Source organism: Psittacula echo, assembly GCF_963264785.1.
Source record: "Psittacula echo genome assembly, chromosome: 4".
NCBI lineage: Eukaryota > Metazoa > Chordata > Aves > Psittaciformes > Psittacidae > Psittacula > Psittacula echo.
Window position 1 is genome coordinate 50535912 of NC_137738.1, and position 27228 is coordinate 50563139.

Below are 27228 nucleotides of genomic sequence, written 5' to 3' on the forward strand. Positions count from 1 at the left end.
CTGAAGAAATCTTATAGTTTACATACTTTATAGTCATATAACAGCATGGGCAAGCATGCTGATCTTCTAATGCAGACAGTAGAAAGAGTCCAGGTAAAAATAATGATAGTTTTCTTTTAAGAAATGCTGTTCCCTACCTCCTTTCACTAAGCAGTGTGTAAGTTTTTCATGTATGCCTCTTTTCTTGCAAATTCTCCTTAGCATGAAAAATACTGGTGCGTGCTGCATAGACCAAAAGGAGTTTGCACATTACTCCTGCCCCCTCCTTGATTTCTATCAACTATCATGAGAAATTTTCGTAACCTTTAAGTTTTGTATCATTTATGCTGCAGACAGGAAAATTCTTTATCCTTTGGAACAGAGGTGTGGGAATGCCTTTGTTTCCCTGCATGCTAAAGAGAACTGGCAAACCTAAACAATATCTCAGGAGATGGCACAAACTGTGAAACAATGAATTCACTGGTGATGTTGAGACATGAAAGGCTGTACCTGAAGTTTTGCAAATATGTAATTATTTATTTCAGCTACACTTCTAGGCTGTTCAATGGCTAAAAAAGCCACTAAACAATGTGTATGCTTCTGTAGAAAAAGAGAAATAATTTTCAACAGAGAAGAATTTTTTTCCTGAAATCTATTTTTCATGTAGATTAAGTCTTTTCTGCTCTTGAAATTTTTCACAGCTTTCTAAACATTGTTCTTATTCTGTAGGTTGGCTGCTCTGTATACTGAGGAGTTAAGTCAAATACAGAGAAAAGAATAATGAATACTAGTTTAATACACCACGAAACTCATGTGATGATTGAAAAGGAGACAAGATATATGCTGGATTAGTACAGTCAGAGGTGGGTGCAGAAAGCTAGATGCTGTTATTTTAAGACTTTCTTTTGCATTTTCATTGCTTCCATTTGCAGACTTCCTCCTGTTTCACACTATTTTGTTACATAAGCTGAACTGCACGGGAACTTCTCTGGAGTTGTTAACTGTGGGCATGATACATTCTAAGTTATGTTTCTACATGAAATTAAAGAAAGCTTATTGCCATCCCAGCTCTTGTCATATGTGTGTTTTCTTTTAGAATTCCAAGAGATTTATAGGAAAAGCAAATTTTACAGCCAACTGAACATTTTATATAATAAACACCTGCTCTGTAGCTGGTCACGAAAGCAGGTAGACCTGACATTTTGAAGGATGCAAACAAGTGATCTTGGGCCTGAAAAGGTATTTCTGTTTTCTTGTTTGTTTTTGTTTGGTTGTTTTTTTCTGATATATTATTTCACCTAGGAAACAAGCTAAATATATTCACCCTCAAAATTGACAGTGGCTAAAAATTTGCTATGTGTCAAAGACAAACTGAGTTCACACGAGTAAGAAGAAAATAAACAGCTTCTGAAAAGATGAAGTATTCTCAATGAGTACACAATTGGTAAGTGAGCATTCAGTATAAATTAACACATCTTCCATGATAATCAGGTTGGAAAGAGGAACTACATCAAGGATGGACCACAGTTCAGTAGATGGGACAGAACTAAGCTTCTCCAATATGCAGTCTGAACTGTACTGTAGCTATGGGAAATATTTCAAAAGCATGATTATATTTTGCAAGACTAAACACTTCTGTGTCTATCTATAAAACTGTCAGAATAAATTTGTGTCTAAATCAACAAATGCAGCACTAAATTCAGATCATTACAGCAGTCCAAGCATGTAAGAGGAAAATCATGCAATCAATATTACAAGAGTCCAGCAAGTAATTAATGTAAATTACTGCATTTTCCATTTACACCACACTTTCCCATGCACAATAAGTTCTGTAAGGATTTTGACTTACCTCTTGTGAGAAGCATCTCCAACGTATGCACACGGAAGAAATATTTTTTTTAAACAATTGCACAAGTAATAAAAGACTATAAGTTTATGGATATCTAACCACTTCTTCCATCTTACAAAGAGGACATAATGTATAATAAAGGAATTGCATATCTGTGTTCCTCCAGTTGTGTGATTATCTAACACAATTTTGCTTTAATACATTTGTTGCTGTTAAGATTCAGAATACTGTGTTATGACTAGGTAATTATTTGTCTAAGGGCAACTATGCAATCTCTGATATGAGGTGGTATCCTATGAAAGTCAGTGACTCTTTAGTATTAGTTTCCTGTTGCTTCACGGTAGTGTTGAACTATTGCTAGCTCATTAATCTGTTGGCTGTTACCCCACTTTTCCCATTTTGGCACTGGTCTCACACCAAATAATAATTAAAAATAAAAGCTTTTTTCTGCCCCCAAAACAGAACCCCAGTAGAGAGCTGAAAGCTTGAACTGCCTTGCCATTGCTGCTGGTTCAGGAAGCTTGTGTGATCAAGATGTCTCAAAATCTGGAAAAATTCAGATCCAGATCATGGTCTGAAGTATGAACTCAGGTTTATTTCTGATTTTCATTATTTAGAAAGCTTCACTTGCTGGTTCTGATATATGCCAGTACTAGTTAGGTTTATATAGTGCTTGAGCTAGGTGAAAGGCATCAGAGTGTGGGTCTAAACTCAACAAGAGCTCATGCATCAAAAAGGAGGAGAACAACTGACAGCTTATCAGCTACAAACTCATTAAACTCATTATTAAACTCATACAGATAAAGAAGCAGTTGTCCAGCACAGAGCTAAGTTTAATTCTTACGGCTGTGCCATAAGGGCTCATAACTTCTGTAAAACTCAGGATACAGCAGAAGCTAGTCCAAGACTTCATAGATCTGGTGTTAGGGAGTATCTTCCTTTTCAGTTCACTCTGTGAAGGCTTGTGATAAGAAGCTTCCAGCTCCTGCTGAATTAAGGACTGTGCTGGAGCTAGGAGATGCTTCTTTTCACAAATTCTTCAAGATCTGCCTCTGATGGAATCAGCATCTCTACTTAGTTCTGAATTTGGAAGGGCTGAGATCATGGAGCTGCTCCCTGTTTCAGAGAGAAATCCTTAATTGTGCCAGAACTAGTGGCTAGGAGCTCCCTTGTTCTCCTGGGTGGCAGAACTGAGTGGCAGCAGTGAAAAAAATCTCTCATTGCAAGCACCAGTCTACTCAGAGTACAATATTTAAATGTCTAAAACTTGGTATTAAAGGAATCTGATTATATAATTTTCTCCTACTACCAGTACTGCAAGTTTGCTGACTGCAGCATGGCTGAAGGTCCTTTCCTCCCCGCCCCCTCCCCCCCCCCCCCAAGACTGAGTCAAAGAAAAATTCCTAACAGACAACGAAACATCTCTGCACGTGCAAAGGACTGGTTTTATGGTGAAAACTTATCATCTAGTTAAAGAAAAAAGCGCCACTACAGGTAGTGTAGATACATTCTGACACTGGCACATGAGTATGTTGCAGTTAAATCAGAGATTATAGTGAACCACATCTTCTAAAGCAAAAATGTGGAAAATTTGATTTGCCTGCACCCAGCTTTTCCAATTCATAGTGAGGATTTTTAACCTTATTATCCGCACAATGAAATAGTCTGGTTAATAACCATTACAAATGATAACTTGCACTTAAGCTATTTTATATGAAGAAATTCTGTTATCTTGGATATCCAAGAATACTGATAAGGTAAATGACCATAAAAAGCATGCTAAGAGGTGCCTGAGATTGAAAATGTTGGGTAGTGCTAGAAATAATGTTGCAGGTATTCAGGATGTTGAAAAACCAAGTAATTTTCATTTAGATACCACTCTGGATAACAGTCCTTATTTTAAAATTTTGTAGCTGTAATGCTTAAGGATTTAATGCATGTTTGCAAGCCATGAAATGGAACTCAAAGTGTATTTATTTCAGCAAAGTACTACCTGATTTTAATATTAGAGATTTGTACCTTTTCTGGTATCTACTTGCCTTGATGTTACATGTCCCTCACATAGTCCTTCTCCTCACTAATGAAAAAGCTCCATTTAAATTCCTATAACAAATAAAAGCTAGGTAAAACATTAAAACCAGTTCATTGTGCCCTGCCAATATATGCAAAGATGCACAGATTAAGAAATATTATATGATGTGGATTTACTGGATCCCTACCTGTGTTCTACTTTAAAATGTACAATGATGGTGTCAAGAGGGAAAAAATAAAATCACAACAAAATTAGTTCCTACTCAGCTGGGGCAGATAGGGAAGAAAATGCCTTATCGCAGGTAGGACTGCCTAAATGTTCTAAAAAGATTTTGCTACCTTAGTATGTTTTTTTATGAAACAAAAGAATACAATATCATGAGAAATGAGATTGTGGGCTCAAACCAAACTATCCAATTTCAAGGAAGAAAATTCCAAACAATAATAAAAGACAAGACACTTGGTATATATCAAAACTGAAGGCAGGGCAACAACACCAGTACTCTATTATGTAACTCAGTGTTTTAGGCTAATAGTTTTACATTTTAAAAAAAGTAAGTTTTTTCTTCCTGGACATATTGTACTGTCATTCCTCATGTCTTTTAAATTCCAACGGGTGGTTGCTGAACCAATGTGAAAAAGCAAACCTTGGTAAAAACTTCCTTGGCATAGAGCATTGCAATTACTGGTTAAACATTTAGGACAACACTAAAAAATGCACTAAGAGCAAATATTGTCACAACTGCAACGACAACTGTTAGCAAAACTACAGACTTCAAAAGCCCACAGAAAGAAATCCTTCAGAGCTTTGTTGTAAATTTTCAGTCAGCATATCAAAAAGTATTAAGAGTTTCCCTAACATCCCAAGGCCTGTGGGGAAAACAAACAAACAAAAGGACCAGAATGATGAAGTACTAAGAAACCTGGCAGAATTATTTTCAAAGAAACCCACAGAACTGACTGATGCATAAGCAGGGTTGAATTTCTGAAGTATGACAAACACATTCAAAAAGTATCCAAAATTATATCAGTATACGTACAAATGCATCTCATGCCATCACGCGCATGCCGATGTTCACAGCCAGCACACTTCCACCCTGTGAATCCAGGCTTGCAAGTGCACTGTCCAGTGACAGCGTCACAGGGGACAGGCAGGGAACCGTATCGATCACACTCACATTCCTGGCAGGAGCCTCCTGGGGTTTGTGGATTTCCCGTGTAGCCAGAAGAACATCTAGACATTGCAAAATCAAAACCAGTTTTGGCCAACTGAGCGGCATAGTGTACGACAATGAATAATTGGCAAGATTGGAAACAAAATGTATCTGAACATTCATTCATGAACGTTAAAAAAATCTTTGATGCTTCATGACTCACTATGCATTTGTACAGGGAGAAATATTACAAACTGTCCAACAAAGTGATAATAGCTTTTAACTAGGACATGGAACAGTTTGGATGGAAGGAGTTTGCAAAAGTGATTCCATGCCCTTAACAGTGTTCAATTAAACTGCTATTATACCATGACAGAAAAGTTTCTACATTAGCAGTGTTTGGTCCATAGACCTTTGTTTTCCCTTCTCTGGATACTTGTGTTATGCATTAAAAGTGAAATCTCATAGTACACACTTGCTAATTTTGATCAGCCTAATCCCCCAGTGTTTCTATGGATGGGACAACTGCTGTTTAGATTATTAATTTACAATTTCATCATTAATATGTTTATATGTGTCTTTCACAGTCAGTGATCATGAGGACACAACAGTCACTACAACAAGGTGTATGAGTGACATCAAGACACACCATAAGCATAGGATCTAATTTTAGATAAATTTCATATTTTTCAATTTAACTCCTGAGGCCCGAGGGAAAAAAAAAAATAAAATAACAAACCCACAAATCAGAGACTAGTACAATATCTGTGAGATAATTAACACTGATTATCAATTTACAGTGGGTGCACATAAAAATTGCCTGTTATGGCTGAGTTTTAACAACATATAAAGAAGTAACTTATCCGAAGGCATGTATGTAAACATCAGTAAACATAAGTTTATAGTATTGAAGGACATTGCTCTCCATGTCTTCCCCACCTTTCATTGTCCCCCTTTTTCTTTTTTCATTCACCCTACCTTTCACAATATTGGCCTTCATATCCAGGTGGGCATGCCGTACACCGGTAATCACTAGGTCCTTCCGCAACACAAGAAGGGCTAAAACTAAAACAAAAGCAAGTAAAAAACTGTTTCCGCTCTATTGCATCACTTCACTCAGCTGTGCAGAAGGGCCCATGGTAAACTCCACTCAGTGTAAATGGCAGTGTTTTATCTGTTTAGAAACATCTGTGGGAGATCCCTTCTTTCTATTAAGAATTTTGTGAATGCCTTGCTGTGATACTGGCACAACTTAGACAAAGTCTAGCAGGGCCATATCAGAGGGAATGGAGTCATAGAAGACATTAGATTATTTTTACTAAGCCGTGACATAGATGGATAATTTGTGACTGCAATGTGTACCTATGGGAACTGTGCAAAGTAGCATGTTGCTGGAATATTAGTATAGTAAGGGCCTTCACAGACAGTTAAAACAAACAAAAAGGGGAAAGGGAAAAGAAACAAAACTAAATAGTGTAATACTGTAAAAACTCTTTGAACTTTTTGTGGAAGAAGAACCAGAAAAGCAGAAAGGCGGCTAATGGTAAGCCCATATCTCCTTCTTGGTGCATTACAACCAGCATCTTACTCTAACTTGCTTATAAAGCATTAAATCAAGCGCTTGAATGAGCATATAAAATTACACCTTTGCAGAAAAATGTAAACAAATTGATCTGTTACTCATGAACTCATTATCCAACACGTTTTTAACTCTATAAAAATAGATCTGCACCCCTAGGAACAACTTCCTTTTTTTTTTTAAACACATTGTGTTTGAAGCTGACTGTGCAGGAGTTTACAGACAGTATCCAAAACCTTAGTGGAGTTTTGTAAAATTTAATAAATAAAAATAACAACTCCTAGCCTGTGGAGAGGGACTCTTCGTTAGGGACTGTAGTGATAGAACAAAGGGGAATGCGTTCAAACTTAAACAGGGAAGTTCAAGTTAGGTATAAGGAAGAAATTCTTTACTGTGAGGGTGGTGAGGCACTGGAATGGATTACCCAAGGAAGTTGTGAATGCTCCATCCCTGGCAGTGTTCAAGGCCAGGTTGGACAGGGCCTTGGGCGGCATGGTCTGGTGTGAAGCATCCCTGCCCATGGCAGAGGGGTTGGAACTAGATGACCTGAAGTTTCTTTCTAACCCAAACCATTCCATAATTCTATAAAATTGCACTATACCATTCACAAATATCAGCATGTCAAGTCACGACATAAGAAGCTAATGAGATAGCTCATTACCTATCTGCATTTTATGCAGATTATGTTTACTTGACTACCATAAAATAGTTGCAAGCAGTTAGATCTTTTTTCCTTAATAGTATTTTTAAGAGCTTTCACTAAGCTGCACAACACACAAATCCAAGGTGCAATATGCTCGTTTTCCACCTAATTCTTTAGCTTTATGGAATGGATCTATCCCACCTAGGCCTATCCATCTAAAAGTTAGGCATGTAGTCTAGAGTGCTAAATTCAAGCACCCTTTATCAGCAGTGGAAAAGGAGATGCACAGACAGGCATGATTTGACACATATGTGAAATATCTTCTGCCCTGCCGTCTCTCCAATGTTGGTTTCCTTCAGTTTTAACATCTATAGTTGTCTGTCCCTGCATCTACTACACAGGTATTGATGGCTAGAGCTAACAGAAGTAGAAATCCTGCCCATGACATCTAGAGACATCTGAGATAAGCTCTGCAAAACTCAAGCAGTTCTGTTTCTGGACATGCTCAGATCTGACTCCTCTCTTGCCAGCAGAAAGAAATTGAATAACTATTTTAGGATAAAGTGTATTTACTAATTTCAGACTAGGTGTTATTCACTTATCTCCTATAAATTATTTTGAACAAAAGAATCCTCATGATCACTTTTACATGAGCATGACACAAACAGCCCTGACAACATCTGCAGGCATGCAAGCCTTGTGGCTCCATGAGGCACTGACCCTTTGTCTGCTTCCCTTCCCCAGGCAGCTGAGCATTGTAAGTGCACTCCGAGGACACACGTGCTACCTGGAGTCCACACCTTTCTCAACTGTGAAGCACTTCATCGACACCTACTTCCTGTGTTTTAGGTTAGCTTTTAGATAAGGTACTGAAGTGATTTCGGGAGCACAGTGTGGAGAACTACATTCTTATTCTTGTAGTTTTCTACATTCACCTACTGTTCTACATTCTCTACAGTTCACCCACATTCTTGTAGCAGGGTGCCATAACCATCCAGGTGAAGAGTCCTGATTGCTTTCTGATCTGACACCTGTGTTTTCAGACAACCAAAGGTTTTTAAGTCCCCTTCCTTTTAAAGCCCCCCCCCCCCAAAAAAAAATAGGATCAAATTATATTTTCAGCACTTCCTACTGCCAGTTAGTAACAGAAAAAGTTTTTCCAGTGTATCTGCTTGATGTGCAAAACTGCTCTTTGCAATTTGCACGTCCTTTCTTAATACTAGTAGGTAGAACACACAATAAAGTAATCACAGAAAACATTCATAGAAAAGGGTAAAACTCAGAAAAACTTTTGGTTAAGCCCACATTATAACTTTCTGAGATAAAGTGTATTTCTTTAAGCTGCTTTGGTAATTGCTTTGGTTGTTCTCAGGGTAGTATTTCTGAGGTTTGGAAGCCTTCCTAAAAACACTTGCAGTGGATGAAAGATCATGATGTATTTAGCTACTTATGTCTGAGGAAGGGATTCTCTTCTTCAAAATAAACATCACACCACACCAGAACGATACAGTGAAGACAGAAAAACAAACAATCAAACAAACAAATCAAAACAAAACAAAAACCCAAACCAAAACTGGCTGAAATACTAAAACATCCTGAAGGTCAGACAAAGCACAGAAAAATGTTTTTAAGGAACAGTTCCAACCTTTCCAGAGAACAATCATGAAACACAAACCTTTTCAGAGCATGCTACAGTATGATGCCAAATATCATTAAGAGTTTCTCAGCAAAACAACAAACATATCTCAAGTGCTAAAGTATTATCTGTTGGGAACATGCAGAGACATTGTGGCAAGGCTCATTAGCATAAAGTAACCAATAAAATTTACACTGCAATAACTATATTGCTTTTAAATTATTCTATCTTTCACAAATTGCCTTAAACTCATGTAACATTAAATAAGGAATCAATAAATTCCACAGTGGAGCAAGAAAGGCACTGTAACACATTCATACCAACATAATATATGAGCACAAGCCTTTTTACAGCTCCCCGGTGGCTATATTGTACTTGAGTTCTGCTCTAGCTTCATTTGTGAGAATACCTTTGTAACACACATTCATTATCTGTTGAGTATTGCATTTTCTAGCGCTTATTAATTTATTCGTCACAAATTAGCAAGGGAGCAATTTCCAACTTTTAAAGGAAGATCAATTAGCAAAAGTAGATATGAAGCTTTTTAGTATGGTTTCCATGGTGCACTTCTGTAGCCATCTGAAAAAAGACCACAGTGAGCCCCAAACAGAGTTCTTGCATGCTGGAAAGGTAATTTTGAGTTTGCTTACTTACTTGTTACTAGAAATGGGTAGGGGGCAAGCACAAGGCTTACAGTCACCCGGAGAGCCTTGGACAATGCCGTAAAATCCCAGGGCACATCGCTCACAGTGGTGACCAGCAGTATTGTGCTGACAATTCTGCAGAGGAAGGAGACAGAATTAAAGTTGTGTTTGCTAATTACAAAAAAGCAGACAACATTTTGTTCCCAACCACAGGGATTCAAACTTACTTCGATTCATAATTCCCCTCTCCCTCATATGATTCACAGTGGGCTTGCTCCCTTTAAGCATCTATCAAATGCCTGCTGAGTTATATACGAGTTTACAAGAAGAAAGAATGGAGGCCTGTAACTAGCCAGATGTATCCTATGGAATTTCTTATTCAATTCACCCTTCCTTCCCTCCTTTGTTCCAGCTGCCGAAGCAGGAGAAATAATCAATTAAAATTCAATCTTACTGTATCAGGTCATGTATATTATTACCTATTAGGGCAGTGTTGTGTTTATTGCACAATACATGGTACACTGCCTCTTTTGTTTGCAGGTATCTAGCCTTTATTTTTACACAAATAGTAATTCTGAGGAAAAAAAGCACTGCATAATCTCAACTCTAAAAAGTCAGAATGGAAAACTTTCAAGGTAGATGCTTTGCTTTTATGACCCTTCTTGAAGTTTGACAATTCAAGTATTTAAGCAAAACTGGATTAAAATATTGTCTTTTTTTTTTTTTTTTTCTTTTTTAGAGCACTTACACAACTTATGAATTTTGCAGTAAGTTAAACCTAGTTCATAAGTTCAACCTAGTTCATAAGTTCAGGAATACAATACCTGACAAATTGATGTTTCAGAGTCACACATAGTACTGTGCCCATGACATTGACACACAACACAGGCACCTAACGTCCTTCCCGCAGGTGGAGATGGAAGCCTATAAAATCCTGGAGAGCATGACTGCAGTAAAAAAGATGCAGAAGAAAACCGATCATTACAGAGTGGACTGAGTATGGAGAGCACTGAAAGCTCATCTTTCCAATCACCAGTTTTTACAAGTTGTGAAAAGAGCCTGACAGGCTTCCAGCTGTGTTACAAACAATATACAGTACTTTACAGATAACAAGAGCCAGCCCTAATTGGAAACAGTGCTGAAAAATCCCTGGAGCACTCCACTGGCACCAGACTTTTTGGATTACAGCTCAAGAGACCTTTCATTCAGATGCAGAACACCTCACTGTTCTCATAGCACATCAAGCATCATTCCTTTCATTTCTTAAGAATAAGGTTTGTTTTGGAAATAATTTTTTTGCACAGACTGTAGAGAGCAAGCATAATGATTCTGTTTCCCTTGCTCTTGGTGAGTTTTTCAGGTTTGACAAGCTAATATCTGCTTACCTACTTCCTGATGGATAACAAGCAAAGGCTGAATGATAATCAAGAAAATGGCTGCAAGGTCGCATTATTTATAGCTATATAATTTAAAGAACATAAAAATACAGAATTCATATCTTAATAAAGTTTATATATCACTAAGTCTCCTCTACCCCAGCTCGCCAATAACATTCTGAGAACGACCCAAAAACCGCTAGCGAAGCCGACACATGCAAAATCAAGCACTTGATCTGTATTTCAGGCTTATTATGCAAACCTATGAAAGTGTTTACATAACTCCCAGAAACCACACAGCTATGGCAGCCTACAAATACAAACAGGACCATTTTGATAGTTCCAGCCATACAGATAAGTGGACACAGATGAGTCACTCATCCCGTGTATAAGTCCCACCAGCTAGCAGTGCTAGGAGCCTATGAAAGCTGTCTGATGAGGTCATTCCCTACTGTTGACCACAACTTCTGCTTTTTGGAAAGAATGGGAATAGTATACTTTTCACCCAGTAATAACATGGATGCAAAATAAAATAAAATCTGGAGTAAGCAACTTTTCATGATCAAAAGCAGGATTCTTCTGCCAAGTCCTAGCTGACATGCTAGATTCTATTCATACACTCTGACAGTTTTATGATCATTGCCAAAACCTCCAGGAGTCTAAGTTTCAAAAAAAACCCATAAACACAATTATTTTCTTTAGAATCACAAAGAAAATAATCTAACTCACTTCTGCTTTTCCTCTTTTATTTTGACTTAGACTACATTAAAATCCCTGAAGCACAGAAACAGTCTATCTGCCTTTTCATGGTTTATGAAGAATTCCAATTTAGATAAATAACCCCAAATGAAAGTAATCTTGTTTCTTACTACAATTTCCTATCCCCACCCTCATCCTAACAAAAGTCCTTGTCCAAACATGGTACAAAGAAGAGCTTTACAAGTTCTGAGGGACTTTAGGATGGCATATGAATATGCGATATATCCTCAAGCAAATCTAATCTCTCACTGTTTTTTTTTCCCTGATGTACTGTTGTCACTGTTCTCACCTATTTTGATCTAAGCATTTCTGAGATGAAACAGAACACAGACAAAAGATGAAGCAGACTACATTTTTCATTACTCTTTTGGAAGTTTTTTCAGAAGTAGCCATTAGTAAAACTCTCATCACTGTTTTTTGTGGCTGCTACTGAACTAAAAAAAAGGATTTAAGTGTCACTCCTAGTAAAAACTGCTGTGCACATAGTCCTCGCAATGCAATTACAGGATAAATCATGAAATAGATACATTATATCTGTTAGCATTTGCTTAAAAAATGCCTGGGTATCAGATACTTTTTTCTCCTGCTAAAATTAAATAAACTTACAGAATGCACATAACCTTCACTGAGCACACTAAAAATAAACTAAATTATGAGCACGTGAAGAACGTACAATTAGGCATGAAGTATGAAGGTTGAAACTGAGACATTTATTCCAGCCCCTGGCGGGTGTGAATTAAAATAAAATTGAAATTACATTATCATATATTTTCCTTCAAAAATGCAATTTCTTATAGTAATTCTAAGAAAAATAAATCTATACTTCTGAGCAAATGCTGGAGCTCATAAATTTCTCACATTCAGGTGTATGCTCTTCATGAAATAGTGTGCAAATAAAATTACTGAATTCACTTCCTTGCACAGATTTCCTATGAACTCACTGTTTGTGTTGTTTCATTTGCTGTATAATGCAATCCTGTAAAACATCTGGAGAAAGCAGAGTTCTTACAGATAACAGGGTATCTTCCCTTTCATTTACCCACTCCAAATTTTTACCTACTGCTAGGTTGGGGGAACTCTTTACAAGATCACGCTTAGAATGTCTGAGGGAGTTGCAGAATATTCAAGGTGTTGTTCCCTGCTACCTTCATCTAGCAATTACAACAAAGGCATCTGGAATTGCTAGTGCTGTTTAAAAATGAAAACATGGTGGTTTTCAAACATAAAGACTGACAGCCTCATCATCAAGAGCACAGAAAGACAAAAATATTAACTTCTGCAGACAACGTATTACATCTTAAAACAGTTTCCCTGGTACGTATCGCAAGATCCATCTTACAAAAGCATACAAGTCAGCTGATTCTTTATAAAATCTAGGTAATTCTGAAACATTCAACCTTCAGCATGAAAATATTTATGTAAGTAAAAAAAAAAATATAATGCATGTAAAAGGGGCACCAAGCTCACTTAGTTGACCAACACCAGGAAATTTACCAAGCTTCAGTAAGAAGGACAACTTTCAGGACAAAAGTTTCTACCAGTATCAGATCTATTTTATTTTATTTTAAGACACAGTGATTTGACTGCTTCTAAGAACAAGGCAAAATTCACTATTTAGACCATATTCCAGAATTTCTGCTCCTTTTTACAAGTAGCTCCATCACTTACATAAGGGGTACTGAAATTTGATAGCAGGCAAGCTTCTGTGTGTGGGCTGTGCAAGATCTTGTGTGAGTCCTACAACAGCACTGGAAGAACAATAATTGTGGTGCAATAAAATGGAAAGGTATCTGCCAGAACTCAGTGGTCCTTTTCAAGGTATTTTCATGGATCCACTTGGATAAAACACAAGCATTCAAAAACTGACAGTTTGAGCATGCACAGTAAACATTTCTAAAGCTTTGAAAACATCTTCCATGAAGCTTCTTTCATGAAGCACAGACATGCTAAAGAAAGGTTCTCATCTACATTTTTAATGCTTTTGCAGTACTATTTTGGGCAGTCAAACACGTGAAATGAAAGCAAACCAGACAACTTGCATCTGATTAGTGGTGGTCCACAAAGGCATGCTATTGGAAGATTCAAGAGGAAAGATCTGGGAATCTACAGGCTCTCAACCATTAACTGCTTTTTTGACCAGATGTTCAGGATGCACTCTTTCAAGCTTTGATTATGAAAGGACTTTTTAAAATTGTATTGTTATTTAGTTATTTAACACAAATATTTAAGAAATCAAAATTGAAATACTGTTTAGCTTTTTTTCAGAACGAAAAATTCAATCACTCATACAGCTATTAAAAATTTATATTTGAATGATAAACAAGGCAAACTTAAAAATCTGGAAAGCCTCTACAGAATAGAATTTTAAAAATCTGCATGGCTCTGTTTAGAGTGCTTGCTGCTACAATTTTAATAACACTCTTTTTTGTTTTAAAATTTGTTTTTAAATTTGTTTTTATACTTTATTCACTGAATTTCACTCAACTGACAGATATTCAACTTTTTAGGAACAAGTAGCATGTAATTTTAATTATTCACTATTACAAATGTTAATTTGTAGTTTACTTGCAACTATCAATAATTTATAGATTTTTATTTTTTTTATTTGACATAGAGGTTTCCTGTATTTTTTTCTGCAGATTTTATGAATTGCACTAATGATAAATTGATGCATATTGTTCAGTCATTTGGAAGATATAATATTGTAACTGTGTTGTGTATTATGGCCTCACCATAACACAAGAACATAGCACAATCTGTTGTAATTACAATCCATAATACTATTATGATAGTATTACACCCTTCTCTGTCCAAAAAGGCTTGATCAGTCAGCATCAGCCACCCAATTCAGTCTCAGGGATGCTGACCCAGTAAAGCTCACTTTTGTGTATTCTATTTGAGGCATTGCCATGGTTTCAGTGGCATATTTGCTTAAAGCAAAAAAAAAATTAAAAAAAGTGCTTAAATTCCTTGTGGGAGAGATATCTGAGAGAGAAAGAATGAAAGTAATTAAACTAAGAGAGAGTTGTTGCCAGTTAAATGAATTGATACTCTTATCACAACTCATTAATCAGTGGACCAAAGAAGGCACCCGAAGACCAGAAGTCAGGATAGTACTGTACCTCACAAGATAGGCCGGAATAACCCAATGGGCAGTCACATTTCTCAATCAAGTAAGCCTGAGGAGTCATCCCAGATACAGCACCTCCTTCAGCGACTTCCATCGAGATCTCAGAAATCCTGGGGAAAAAAAAAAAGAGCAAGCAACTCAAATGAGATTAATCAAGCACTAGCTCAGTCCCAGCTAGTTCACAGTCAGCTGGCATAAAAACAAACAGTCTTACTTGGCTGTTTGCTGGCTTGTTGATCAACAGCAGACAAACAGCACTATTTTTTCCTCTCGTAAGGAACAAGAAAGCTACCACTACCTCCAGTCTCATTTGCTGTATCTAGGCAATAGTATAACTAACTTTTCTCTCCAGTTTGATTCTATCTTTTTTTTTTTTTTTTAATTTCTTTTCAGCCAAACTATTAACAAAAGCTCATATCTGATTCTTCACTTGGAGGGACTCATTAAGAAATTGAAGTCACATATTTAATGCAGTTCCAATTTATGACTCTCAGAGGCATGGTAGTAAAATTGTTCACTTAATGAGCTTTTAATGAGACAACTATTTCAAAAAATAAAATAAAATCTATCCTCAGCAACTAAAGCAACCTAACAAGCTCTAGAGCAGACTTCAAAGACATTGGACATAAGCCTTTTTAGCAGGAATTTTAATATCTGTAGTCAGATATATGTTTTTGGGGGTGGGTTTTGGTGTGGGTTTGCTTTATTTTTTTCTTAATTTTTTCCTTAGAAATAATGTCGACACATAAGCAATTTAGAGTAAACAAGAAATACTACTACAGAAGCATCTGATAGTATCAGAAAGGGATATGTTTTATAGTAGACTTTCTAACATTTTAACTGTCCAAACATTTATTTGATTACATTTATACTAATATTCTTACACTCCCTGTCTTTACAGCACGTATGCTGACCTGCCAAATACGGTTGAATATATGGAGAAAGACACCCAACATAATATCTAATGAAATACACTTAATCCTAATACATCACAATGCAGTTCTTTTAACTTAATTTTATTCTGGGGGGTTGTTAGTTTGTTGAAATGAATTATATGATCTGTAACCCTTTACTGTCTTTGAAAAACAAGAAGGATAGGATAGTGTAAATTTTAAAGCTTCAGGTATAATGTCAAGCTAAGAGAAAATGTCACAGAACATGTGACTAACCAGCTGAATAAATGTTGGTAATGCTGCTGGAGTCTAGTCATTAAATGTCTGTGAATAGTGCTAATGCAGAGGAGCTCACAGAACTGCTCATCTTCTCCCCATGCTCACAGTCTATCTACTCCCAAACCTTCATAACTGAGTGGCTAAGTGAGGCTTTTCTGCACATTGGCACCAATACTGGCACCAATGTCAGGATGACTGTAGGAAATGCAAACACCCACTGCTGAGCTAGATGAGACTTTTGTGATTGAGCTTTTGTGGGCACACCCATACCTCTTGATACCTTGTGTCAACGCAAAATCGCCAAAACATCTAGTAACTTAAACCCTGTTCTTGCTATCTGAACACAGGGGTTCAGCGAACCAGAGAAATTGAACAAAAAAAAAACCCCAAGCAAACAAAGCCAGGCCAAAACAGAAGACTGAAAATGAAGAGATCAAAACCATTCAGATCTGTCAATGTAAACTTACATTGAAATCTCTGTACACTTAATGGAAAACGAAAATGAAATCTGCCTCCCCATCATCTTCAAGGGTGAGGCAATGGTCTGTACACTGCAAAAAACCTATTTGCAGTCAGAAAGCTGTATTTACATAATAATATACTCTGGGACCACAAAGCTACCTGCTGTTAGCACAAAAATATTACTTAAGGAAGGTTGAGCTTGGTTGATTCCTGGAAAACGTCTAATAGGCAGCAGTCAAACAACTGCTACCTGATCAGTGTTAGGGATATTGAAATAATTTACAGTCAAATTGAAAGCATACTTCCAATTCAAACTAATTTATTATCACAGCCCAGTTGCCTAAAAAGCAAAACAAAATCTAATAAAAGAAATGTTTCAATTTAGAGCTGCAAATGTGAAAATGAGGGCAACAAAATGGAACAATATAGGAAAGAAAAAGCTTGGCTTTGGATTCTGAGCAGAAATCTCTAAATCACTAGTAATGCTGCAGCTTTGAAGCAGAAACAACATTAGCATGGCTGCTAAACTATATAGCAAATACAGTGCTAACACTAGAACTGGGCTATTTTTGTTTCCAACTGCTGCCGCTGCTTTGAATTAATTTTAAAATGCTTTTCCTGTATTTTATCACTTACCTGCAGCTTTTAAAATCTGCAATTGAAGTTAAAGCACTATTATAAACTTTAAAAGTTTTTAAAATACTTCATATATAATATTTTCCTCCTCCCATCAACAGTTTCTTTTGCTTTATACTTTTCAGCTATGCACAGTCAGGCAGAAAGAGAAACTTTACTGGTTTAGAACAGAGCCCATATTCAGAAAGCACAACACACTATTTAAACAAATACTTTATTGTAAGTCACTTAACTCTAACCTATTTTTAAAGTTGAGCATAAATATTGTATTTCGGAGGCTCTCAACATATTTTTAATAAAAGCCTTCAATTCTTATGCAAGCTAATATCCCACTAACCTTTAAAAACATTTTGGGGGATTTATTTTGTGATCTTAAGCAAAACTTCCTCTGAAATCATTCAAGGTGCTAACTTGAAAAGAATAATAATGTTTATTTTCTACTTAAAGTCTTTGATGCCATCTGAGGAATGTTACCTGTGTAACTAGACAGATCATAAAAATCTACTGTAACATAACCACCTCCAAAATCAAACATGAGATTGTATGCAAAGTCATGACTTCATATTGACAGTTACAAGAAAGACCAGATGAACTCTGGTAAGTCCTGCTGTCATATAGAATGTCCATTCTGAAATGCAATGCTGTAAAAACCTAATTTGATTTGTTAAGTGCCACGTTGCAAACCTGCTGTGAAACTGAAAAGTCTTCCTCTGTTCTGTGTTTCATTACTAGGTATCCTTGATAAAATGTATTACAATGCAGGTGTAGTTCAGACACAGTGAATCTCAGAACAAAATCATGAAAATTGAGGCTTGTTTTTATAACTTCACTTATGATGCTGACCTGAGATAGGATTTGATTTTTGCTTCCACAGCTGGGCTAGGATCTGTAGTGCATAAAGTGAAGAGAAGGGAGAAGCACACACAAAGTATAGATATGCTTCTCAAATTTTCCATGTCGTGTTGGAGTTACTTTCATAACTCATTTCATGGGAATTCCCTGGGCTTATAATACAATATCCTAAATGGACTATGCAAAAAATAAATGAAACCAATGTTTAACGTTTATGGCATCTGTTGTTAGTATTTAGCATCTAGCCACTTTAGAGACACTAGCAGCAACAATTAATATGATTTCTGCCACACAATGCTGCAAAGTTGCCTGATATTTGCCACTGCTATTCATCCTGCAGCTCAAAAGGTCATGTTCTTACAGACCTATCTGTAACCTCGAAATCTAGAAAAAATTTAGCCTATCACTTTTATGACAGACTCATTAAAAGGACCTCTGGAGACCTTTGGAGTTTATCTCCAATTATTACCATGTTCTTGCTAATAAATTTTGCTTGCAAAAGATATTGTAAATTCATCATTAAAAACTTTTAGGAATAGTCTATATAATCTTTCCAGAACTTTTTTACCCCAGGAACGTTTTTCTCATGTCTAATGTGAATTTTTCTTGCTGCAGTTTAAGCTCATTTTTTTTTTTTTTTTGACTTACACCAGGGCAACAGAGAACTGTTTTTTTTCTTTCATTTTATGACAACATTTTATGAAGAATTTCTAGTTTCTAAATAAATCTGGTTGTCTACAGGTCATAATTTCCAATCTGTGATAATGTTCACTGCTATCCTTTAAACATTAATATTTTCTTATTGAATTCCAGTATCCAGAACTTGATTCTTTGTCTTTACTAGTGTTGGGTGGAAGTAAAAGATTAATTTTTTAAACGTTGTAGGCTGCCTCTGTTTGAATATGCGGCTAGAATATTAGCATTTCTCAACAAGAATATAATTACTGAATCATGTTCACCTGGTGATATGTTGTAAACAACAGACCTGTCTTTGAAGAAGAGGTAACTAAGCAATTCTTCCTTGTCTGTTCAATTGACTACTTATTTCAAAGCGTAAAATCTTATAATTGACCTTTAGATTACAGCAGATTTTCTGTATTATTTCTCTCATCTTGCTGTCTGATATCCCCTTCAATTTTAGTAAGGATTATTGTTATTACATCATCTAACTTATTAATGAATAAACTGGAAAGAAAATGATGAGTGCATCTGTGCCTAATATACTGGATTAAGTAGTGTGTCACTGCTGCCTTTTTTACAGAATCACAGAAAGACTGAGGTTGGAAGGGACCATGAAGGTCGTTTAGTCCAACTTCCCTGCTCAAGCAGGCTCACCTTGAGGATGACACTCAGGATTGTGTCCAGATGGCTCTTTAATATGTCCAGGGAAGGAGACAACATCTATGGGCAACTTATTCCAGTGTTTAGCCACCCTCATAGTGAAGAAGTTCTTCCTCATGTTCAGGTGGAACTTCCTGTGTCCAAGAGCCTGTTGACTCTTGTGTTATCACTTGGCATCACCAAGAAGAGACTGGCTCCATCCTTTTGACACCCTCCCTTGGGATACTCCTATACATTGGTCAGATCCCCCGGAGCCTTCTCTTCTCTATGCTTAACAGGCCCAGACCCCTCAGCCTTTCTCATAAGGAAGATGCTCCAGACCCTTAATATTCTCGTAGCCCTTCACTGGACTTGCTCCAGGAGCTCCATGTCTCTCTTGTACTGGATAGCCCAGAACGGCACATGGTACTCCAGGTGAGGCTAAGAGGGAGGATTACCTCCCTCAACTTGCTGGCAATGCTTTTCTTGATGCAGTCCACGCGGGCCTTCTTGCCCACAAGGGCACATGGCTGGCTCATAGACAACTTCTTGTCCACCAGGACCCCCACGTCATTCTCTGCAGTGCTACTGTCCAGCATTTATTTCCCACTTGCAAAAGAAAATTCCTTCATATGCTAACATCCATATTTAATTACAGCAGCATGTTTTCATAAAGTAGACAGTCATATGAAAAATACTTCGGGTCTGTTACAGGATACATGTTCTTATATGTGTTTTCTTATATGTGTTTTCATTTGTCTATTGTGATTTAAATTTTCTAGTAAATAAAATTTCCTTCTCCTGCATCTTTTGCTATGCTGAATGCCAACTACTGTTCTTCTCAGCAACTGCTTATAGCTGATGTTATGAATAAAAATACTGCTCAGAATAGCTGAGAGCTCTATCAGGTTGTCTGTTACTACTGCATTATTTCAGACCACTGCACGAAATAGTTACCTGCTCTGCCTCATGATATTGCCATGAGTAGCCTTAATAAGAATGTAACGAACATCATACAACACATTCAGGAAGTCTTCCCGGGTTACAGGTCTACTTGGTCGTGATTCATCTCCATAATATTTCCAGGTGAATTCTGCCTGGGGCACAGTCCTGTTGATACCTGGGTCATCATGATAATATTCCCAGGGCAGAGTGTTTCTGACTCTTTGGTCATCACCATAATATCCCCATTCATGCTGAAAGACAGTAATACAAAACCAGATTAACAGCGGTATTACAAAGAACCAGGTGCTTATGTTCTGGGGAAAAAAAGAGATGGAAACATTACCTCTGTCATCTCTATCTCATGCCTTGTCAGTTGCCCAATCAGAGGGGCAGCCATATGTCGGACAATGATCCTCGTATTGGTAGGAGGCCCACCTCTTATGATGACTTGTGGGTAGTAAGTAGAAAAACCCGTCTCTTCTCGTGCTTCAAAGTAGATTGCGTATTTTAGTTTCCCTCCATAAGCGGTCAGCTAACAAGGTACAAAAAGAAATCGCATTTTCAGTTAGCTAAAAATAAATTCCTGGGCATATGTAGGAGCTAGATACACTCTGCACCTGTGAGCAGTCTGATGAATGTGCATGTGGTAGAAAATAGCAATAAATGCTTTTGGAAGTCTCCGGGGACGAGGGCTGTGTTCAAAAATACCCATCAGCAAAATGTCATTGTACTACACTAAAACCAAAATGTTATCCATTTCTTTATATGTGTCCTAGTGCTCTACAACGTTCATGTTTAGTGAAAGAAACATCTAAACTTTCCCAAACCAAACCAAGAAATAGCAAAAGTGCAAAATAAACTGTCACAGAGGTACATAAAAATATCCAAAAGCAGGGTTATTGCAATAATTTTCTCCTGTGTAACTTACAAAGATCCAGCACTTTTTTATTTAAAATGGAGAGAAAGATAAAGCTGTGAGAGTTATATGAAATTAATGCAGCTTAATTTTTCAAATAACATTTTTATGAGAGGATCAATCCTGTGAAGAAATATTACACGTTACTGTAAATATTTATTATAAAATAGTGTTTATGTTACACACTCATGAATTTCCATTATAATGGAGCTCATAATTTTAAATAATGGAATGGCATTACTTTTCTTTTGAAGCACCTTCCACTGTGTGAAGACATTTTTATTGGAAGGGAAAAAGTCATTGCAAAATACAAATAGGAGATAAAAAAAAACCCCAAAACCCCAAAAATACCCCCTCCAAAAAAAAAACCAAACCACAAACATGTAATTATTCAGTGGAGTTTTATGTTTACCTTTCGTCCCTCAAACTGCTCTGGAAGTCTCCAGTAAATAGGTTCTGACCGCAGATCCCTCATCACCTCTTCTATATTTGCTACTATTTCAGGAGGCTGGAATGCAATCCCTGCAAGAGTGCTGCGCTGAAGCTTTTCATCCACCAGTGGCAGAATCATTTGCTCTGGCTTCAAGGTCACCTATGCATATTCAAAAAAATCAAGAAAAAGATCAAGTCTTTTTTTCCCCTTTAGGTATACACAGTGATAATAATGACTTACCCTCCAGCCCTTTGCACCTTGTCCTCATGTTAACAAAGAATGCACTAGCACTAGTTAAAATAGTTTCATCAGCAAATGATCCCATCATTTTTATTGAAGCAATTTTCATAACACTATTTCAGTCTCAGGCCTGTTCTCTTCAGACTGTGAGAAATGTACCTTAGGAAGAAGCATACTTCTCATCAACACTTATTATACATCACTGGGGCTCTGGAACACACTGCCTAACTCCTTGGTACTTTCACTCAATATTCAAGATAAGAGTTCTCCAGACAATACGCAGAGAGTTTCTCTAACTCTAAATTCAGATTTAATGAAAAATATAAGGATGCCACTTAGATATTTATAACTTTCTTAGACTTGATGAAAGAGTCTCTACAGAAATATCGACTCTTATATAGAAATCATTATTTTGATCAAAAACTGTAATAAGAGTCTTAGTAATTCTGTGCAGATGAAAACATCACAAGAACTGTGTGAACAAATGCAAAGGGCTGGTATCAAAATTGCTTTCTCTCAAAGCCTGAGGAAAACAAAGAAAACAAATGCAGACTCATATATGCAAGTCATCCCATTAACAGGCTGTTCACAAGATAGGGATCAGGTAATGATCAGGTAATGATCAGGTAATGTACTTTAAATATTTTGGTATTTCCATTTACAGAAGCATATATGGGCTGATTAAGAAGCATTCTTAATATTGCCATCCCTAAGTGAGAGTTCCTGTCATAACCATATTCTTCTGTTTACTACTTTAGACATCCAGAAAGCGCTCAACATAGTTGAATTTCAGATCAGCCTTGCCTTACATAGGAGAGAGTTTGCTGGTTTAAACATGTCTAATGCCATTTGATGCACCTGAGAGTATCTGAAAGAGCCATTCGCAGCTGGCAGAACCCTGTCTCTCTCAGTTTACAACTTTGAATCAATTCTGAAATAGATTACAGTACCAAAACCTAAATGACACATGGACATACACTTGTTTAGATATGAGCATAAATATTAATCCAGAGACACAAAATAATCAAGAGGTTACTGATTATGTTTCAGAACTATGTAAACTATATAGACTATGTTTCTGCTTTGTGCTGCCTCATAGGTTAAAAGAAATTTTTCCAGAACTGTTGCTGTCGTGGAACTTGATTAAATTTTATGACTTGTCAGTTTTTACAGCCTTTCATCTCCAGCCTACCAGCATATGATGGGCAGAATTGAAATAATGAGAAAAACTGTGTCAGATCATGATAAATCACTCCATCCATTGGGAAGGGAAAGAGGTGCACCTTGATTTCAGTTTGAAGTATCTTTATCCAACTGACGCTTCTGCATGACAAATCAGGGGCTTTGGCTGATTTGCATTCGAAGACATTCTCTCTATGCTTGACATGCTTTCTAGCAGTGATATGACTGACCATATGAGGGGACTGAAATAGCCATTTTCCATCAGAAATAGCTCCTCCAGAATGTAACTGAGAAGCTGGCACAGCAGCAATGGTAAGCAGTAGTCACAATGTGTGGTTTGTGCTTGTTTTACAGATAAATGGAGAGATCCACTCTACCTGACTTGTCAGTCCAGCATAGGTCCGAAGGCCCTCTTCTACAAAAAGATGGAGAGCTCTTTGTTTGCTCTGATGGATTATACTCTCCCATTGTTGGACTTAAATGAGCTTCAATAAGCTTTTTTTTTTTTTTTAATTAAAAAAAAAATTAATTAAAAAAAAATTAAAAAAAAAACCCCAACAAACCAAAACTAAACCAATCAATCGAAAAACTCTAAACCACAAAATCCTAAACAAGAAAGCAATAACAGGGAAAATTAACAGGCTACTTGAACCATGCGAAATCTATGCTGGACCACAAGCACCTGTGACCCTTGCATAAACCTGGGTAAACTGTATCATATACCAGAGACTATATTACAATGCACTGGAAAGCATAATTTCCCCACATGACTAGCTTGCCCTTTCCTGGGTTTTATATAGCTTTACTTTGGCTTGATGTCAGTTATCCTTCACTGTTTTTCTTACCTACTTATTTACCTTTAATGCCTTTACCCTGATTGTCTAATGGAACATACTGCTCTCTCCACTTCTCAAAGTATAAAGAGGAAAATGATAGCTTAAATGTTTGGCCATTTTCTAGCTACCTCTCAGTGCCTGACTAAAAGATGCCAGCAGGAAACAAAATTATCACATTACATGGCTCAGCAGTTTCCTACTCACCCACATGCGAATCAGCCCCCTTGCCTCACTGCACTGTGTAGTCAGGCCAAAGCAATAGCAATTGCTGCAGCCAAGTGGGTTCCTGGCAGAGAGACCAAATGTACCAGACTTGCATCTGTCACAGTGGACACCTTCCACATTAACCTGGAAAAGAGAGAGCATTTAAAAACATATAAAACAAAAAAGAAGATAAACTTTGCTTTGAGGTAGTAGTAAGAAAATCATACAGTATTGATAGTAACAGGGTGCAGAAAAAAATAACAGTAAGTGTAGGAAATATTCAAGGAACTTTCTGGCTTCTTATCATGTGTGTATGCAAACATACACAGTTAGTGTAATCGAGGCATTTCCATCTGAATTCACTCAGAGCTACTGCTCTGAGCAATGGAGCTGGCTTCATTGTTGTAAGCACAGTAAAATCAAGTGGCACTTTGGGCATGACATGCGCAATAACTGATTGATAAGATAAGAAAAAATATGTCCTTCTGAAATTGCCAGAGTTAATCAAGCCTTTTGTGTAATAGGATTTAGCTTTGACAGTTTAGAATGTTTGAGGTACAGTACTAAATGTTCTTGCTGAGGAACATACTTTAATGGAAATATTGTAGAGAAAAGCTTTCTCCTCTTTGTGATTATTTTCCACATCAGTGAACGGTATTAACAAGGCTGAAACGTTTCAGTGTTGCAATGCCTATGCTTTTATTTTCATTTTCTAATTAGTCCAAATAAAAAGCTATACCAGATAGGGTCAGATACACAATAATTTATGCATAGCCTTCTAAAACCATTTTCATGTGACTAAGGTATTTAAAAGAAATTACCAATATGAAAGCTCTGGTTGGCTTTTCCTCAACATATCCCCTCCCCTTTTATTTTTTCCTCTTGAGAGTGATGTGAAGAAGCCAGTCTAAAGAACAAATTCAACTTTCTGAATGTTATACAGGAAACCAACAAATCCCCACAGATTTACCATTTTTTAACCCCCATTTCTACATGCAACCACGTAAGTCTCTCAGCAAATGTGCCTACACTGTACTTAGCCTAGATTTTGCTGCTTTTTGTCAGGGCTGACAAAGGGGCGCCTGGGCCTTTGAAAGCTCATTTCTGCAGCTGAAACAGCAGGCTTAAATGGGAACGATTACCATTCTATAAAAATCTAGCTTCCTCAATATATAACTCCTTCAAAAAAATTTAAACAAAAGGTTAACTTCCCTAAATTTAAATTCAATATCAGGTTTAAATTCTGAACAAAGAAAAAAAATCTGCTGACTTAATTCAGTATTTTTGTTCATTTTCTGTCATAAATTGTGAATTTTACTTGCTTTGCATTTTGTTTCATGTAAACTTCAGTTTCTTATTGTTAATCATCAGCTAAATATATACTGTTAATTTGCACTCACAGAAACAGAGAAGTAGCTATATTAGTTTTAAAATGATAAACAAAGAAACATTTCTACAGTTCTATTTAAATATGCCATAAACCCCCATTCTTTCTACTTAATGCTTTCAACAGCTACAAGAAAGACACTGACATACTAGACATAAGCCAGAAAAGGGGCACTGAGATGGTTAAAGGGGTTGGAGCACATCATGTATCAGGAGAAGCTAAAAGAATTGAGATACTTCTGTTTTTTCATTTCAGGAATGACATACGACAAATAACACTGAGTTTTACTCAGTCTATGTGATTAACTCACTTTAGTTTTCTTATGATCTCACCATCAAATGGATCAGTATATGTAAAATAGACTTTTCTGTTCAAATACGTCAGAAAAATGAGAGGGTGGTCAAACAGTTTGCACAAAGAGGTTGAAATACCCATCCTTGAAAGTACTGCCTCAGCAATGTCTTTTGAACAATGCACCAGACCTCTACAGGTCTCTTTCAAACTAAATTGTTCTACAGTTCCTCCATTGAGTCTATCCCTTAAATACAAAACGAAGTGACTGGTGCCTATTTAACAAAAGAATTACTTGGCAATTCAATCATTTAAATTCATCCTTCCATTTTGCTAGCTTTTTGTGTCAATACAGTCCCTAAAGAAGAATGAATCAAAATCAAAGAAGGAGTTTCTAGAGGTCACTTTTAAAAACCTCCTTGAAACAGGACTATCACCAATACTAGATCAGGATACCCATGACTCTTTCTAGCCAGTTCTTGAAAACTTCCAAGATGGGAATTTCACAACCTTTCTGGATAATCTGTTCCACTGCTGCATAAGCCTCCTAGTGACTTTTTTTCCTAATATCCAACCCAAAATTCCCAAGCTGCCATTTGAAGCTGTTGTCCCTTGTCACATCTTTTGCTACTATCAGCAGGGACTGATTCCAAGAACAGTTTCAAATAAGAATGCTGTAGGTGACGATGCCAAAATCTTTGCTTTAGTGGTCCTGAATTGTATCTGGTCTACTCAGAAGAACATTTATTATTGCAGTGAATTCTACTCTTAAAATTATCAGTATTGACTCCCTCCAAGTAATGTTCTATAAAGTACTAGCACTGCGACATACTGTCATTACTGAGGTGCTTGCTTTTAATTTGCCAAACATCTGAACAAGAATTGTATTGAATGGGGCTAAACTGGCAATAGTTCTGTAAGAACAGGACGAAATACAAAGTGAGAAGAGAGCCTAAGTGGATGCTATACTGGCAACTGTTAATGTGTGAAAAAGCAACTGATAAGTACTTAAGTCTTTCTTTACGTTAGAGTCCTCCTACAGTAGTTAGCAAATGCACTACGAAAAACAGCAAGATTTGTCTGCATGTATTGTTGGAACAGGCAAGTAAAAATGTCAATGAATTTTGGAATAAACTTCTCAGCAGTTTAAGATCAACTTACAACCTTCGTTGTCCTACCTTGCAGCTGCATTGGCCAGTATGATCAATGCATGAGCACTTCCCCAACTCTGCATCACAGCTGTGTGGATCAGTCCCTGCCAGGAAGCACTGACAAGCGGCACACTGTGGATAATTCCAGAAACCCAGCCTGCACTCAGTGCATTTATCCCCAGAGAATTCAGGACGGCAGAAGCAACATCCTGTATTTAAGTCACACTGAGAACTCAGGGCTCCAGCGAGGCTACAGTCACAGGGCTAAAAAGAGGAGAAACAAGGAGAAAACTGAAATTGTGATTCTGAAAAAAAAACAAAAAACCAAACCCCTAAACCCAACAACTCAACCCAAAACACCAAAACCCAGACAAAAAAACAATACCCTCCCCCAAAATCCAACCTCAACAAAAAAGCAATT

General features: G+C 36.9%; 1 protein-coding gene across 1 annotated transcript in view; it reads right to left on the reverse strand.

Moving 5' to 3' along the window:
* The window catches only part of LAMA2 (laminin subunit alpha 2), a gene marked incomplete at its 5' end in the record, with an annotated part of 387284 nt that overhangs the window by 97870 nt on the left and 262186 nt on the right, over window positions 1-27228 (reverse strand). Inside the window, 10 exons of the mRNA XM_080616795.1 lie at window positions 4900-5093; window positions 5992-6078; window positions 9526-9650; window positions 10340-10462; window positions 14773-14890; window positions 20180-20418; window positions 20511-20699; window positions 21496-21675; window positions 23979-24122; window positions 26835-27071. Coding sequence (XP_080472921.1) covers window positions 4900-5093; window positions 5992-6078; window positions 9526-9650; window positions 10340-10462; window positions 14773-14890; window positions 20180-20418; window positions 20511-20699; window positions 21496-21675; window positions 23979-24122; window positions 26835-27071 — 1636 coding nt within the window. The remainder of the gene's footprint in view (window positions 1-4899; window positions 5094-5991; window positions 6079-9525; window positions 9651-10339; window positions 10463-14772; window positions 14891-20179; window positions 20419-20510; window positions 20700-21495; window positions 21676-23978; window positions 24123-26834; window positions 27072-27228) is intronic.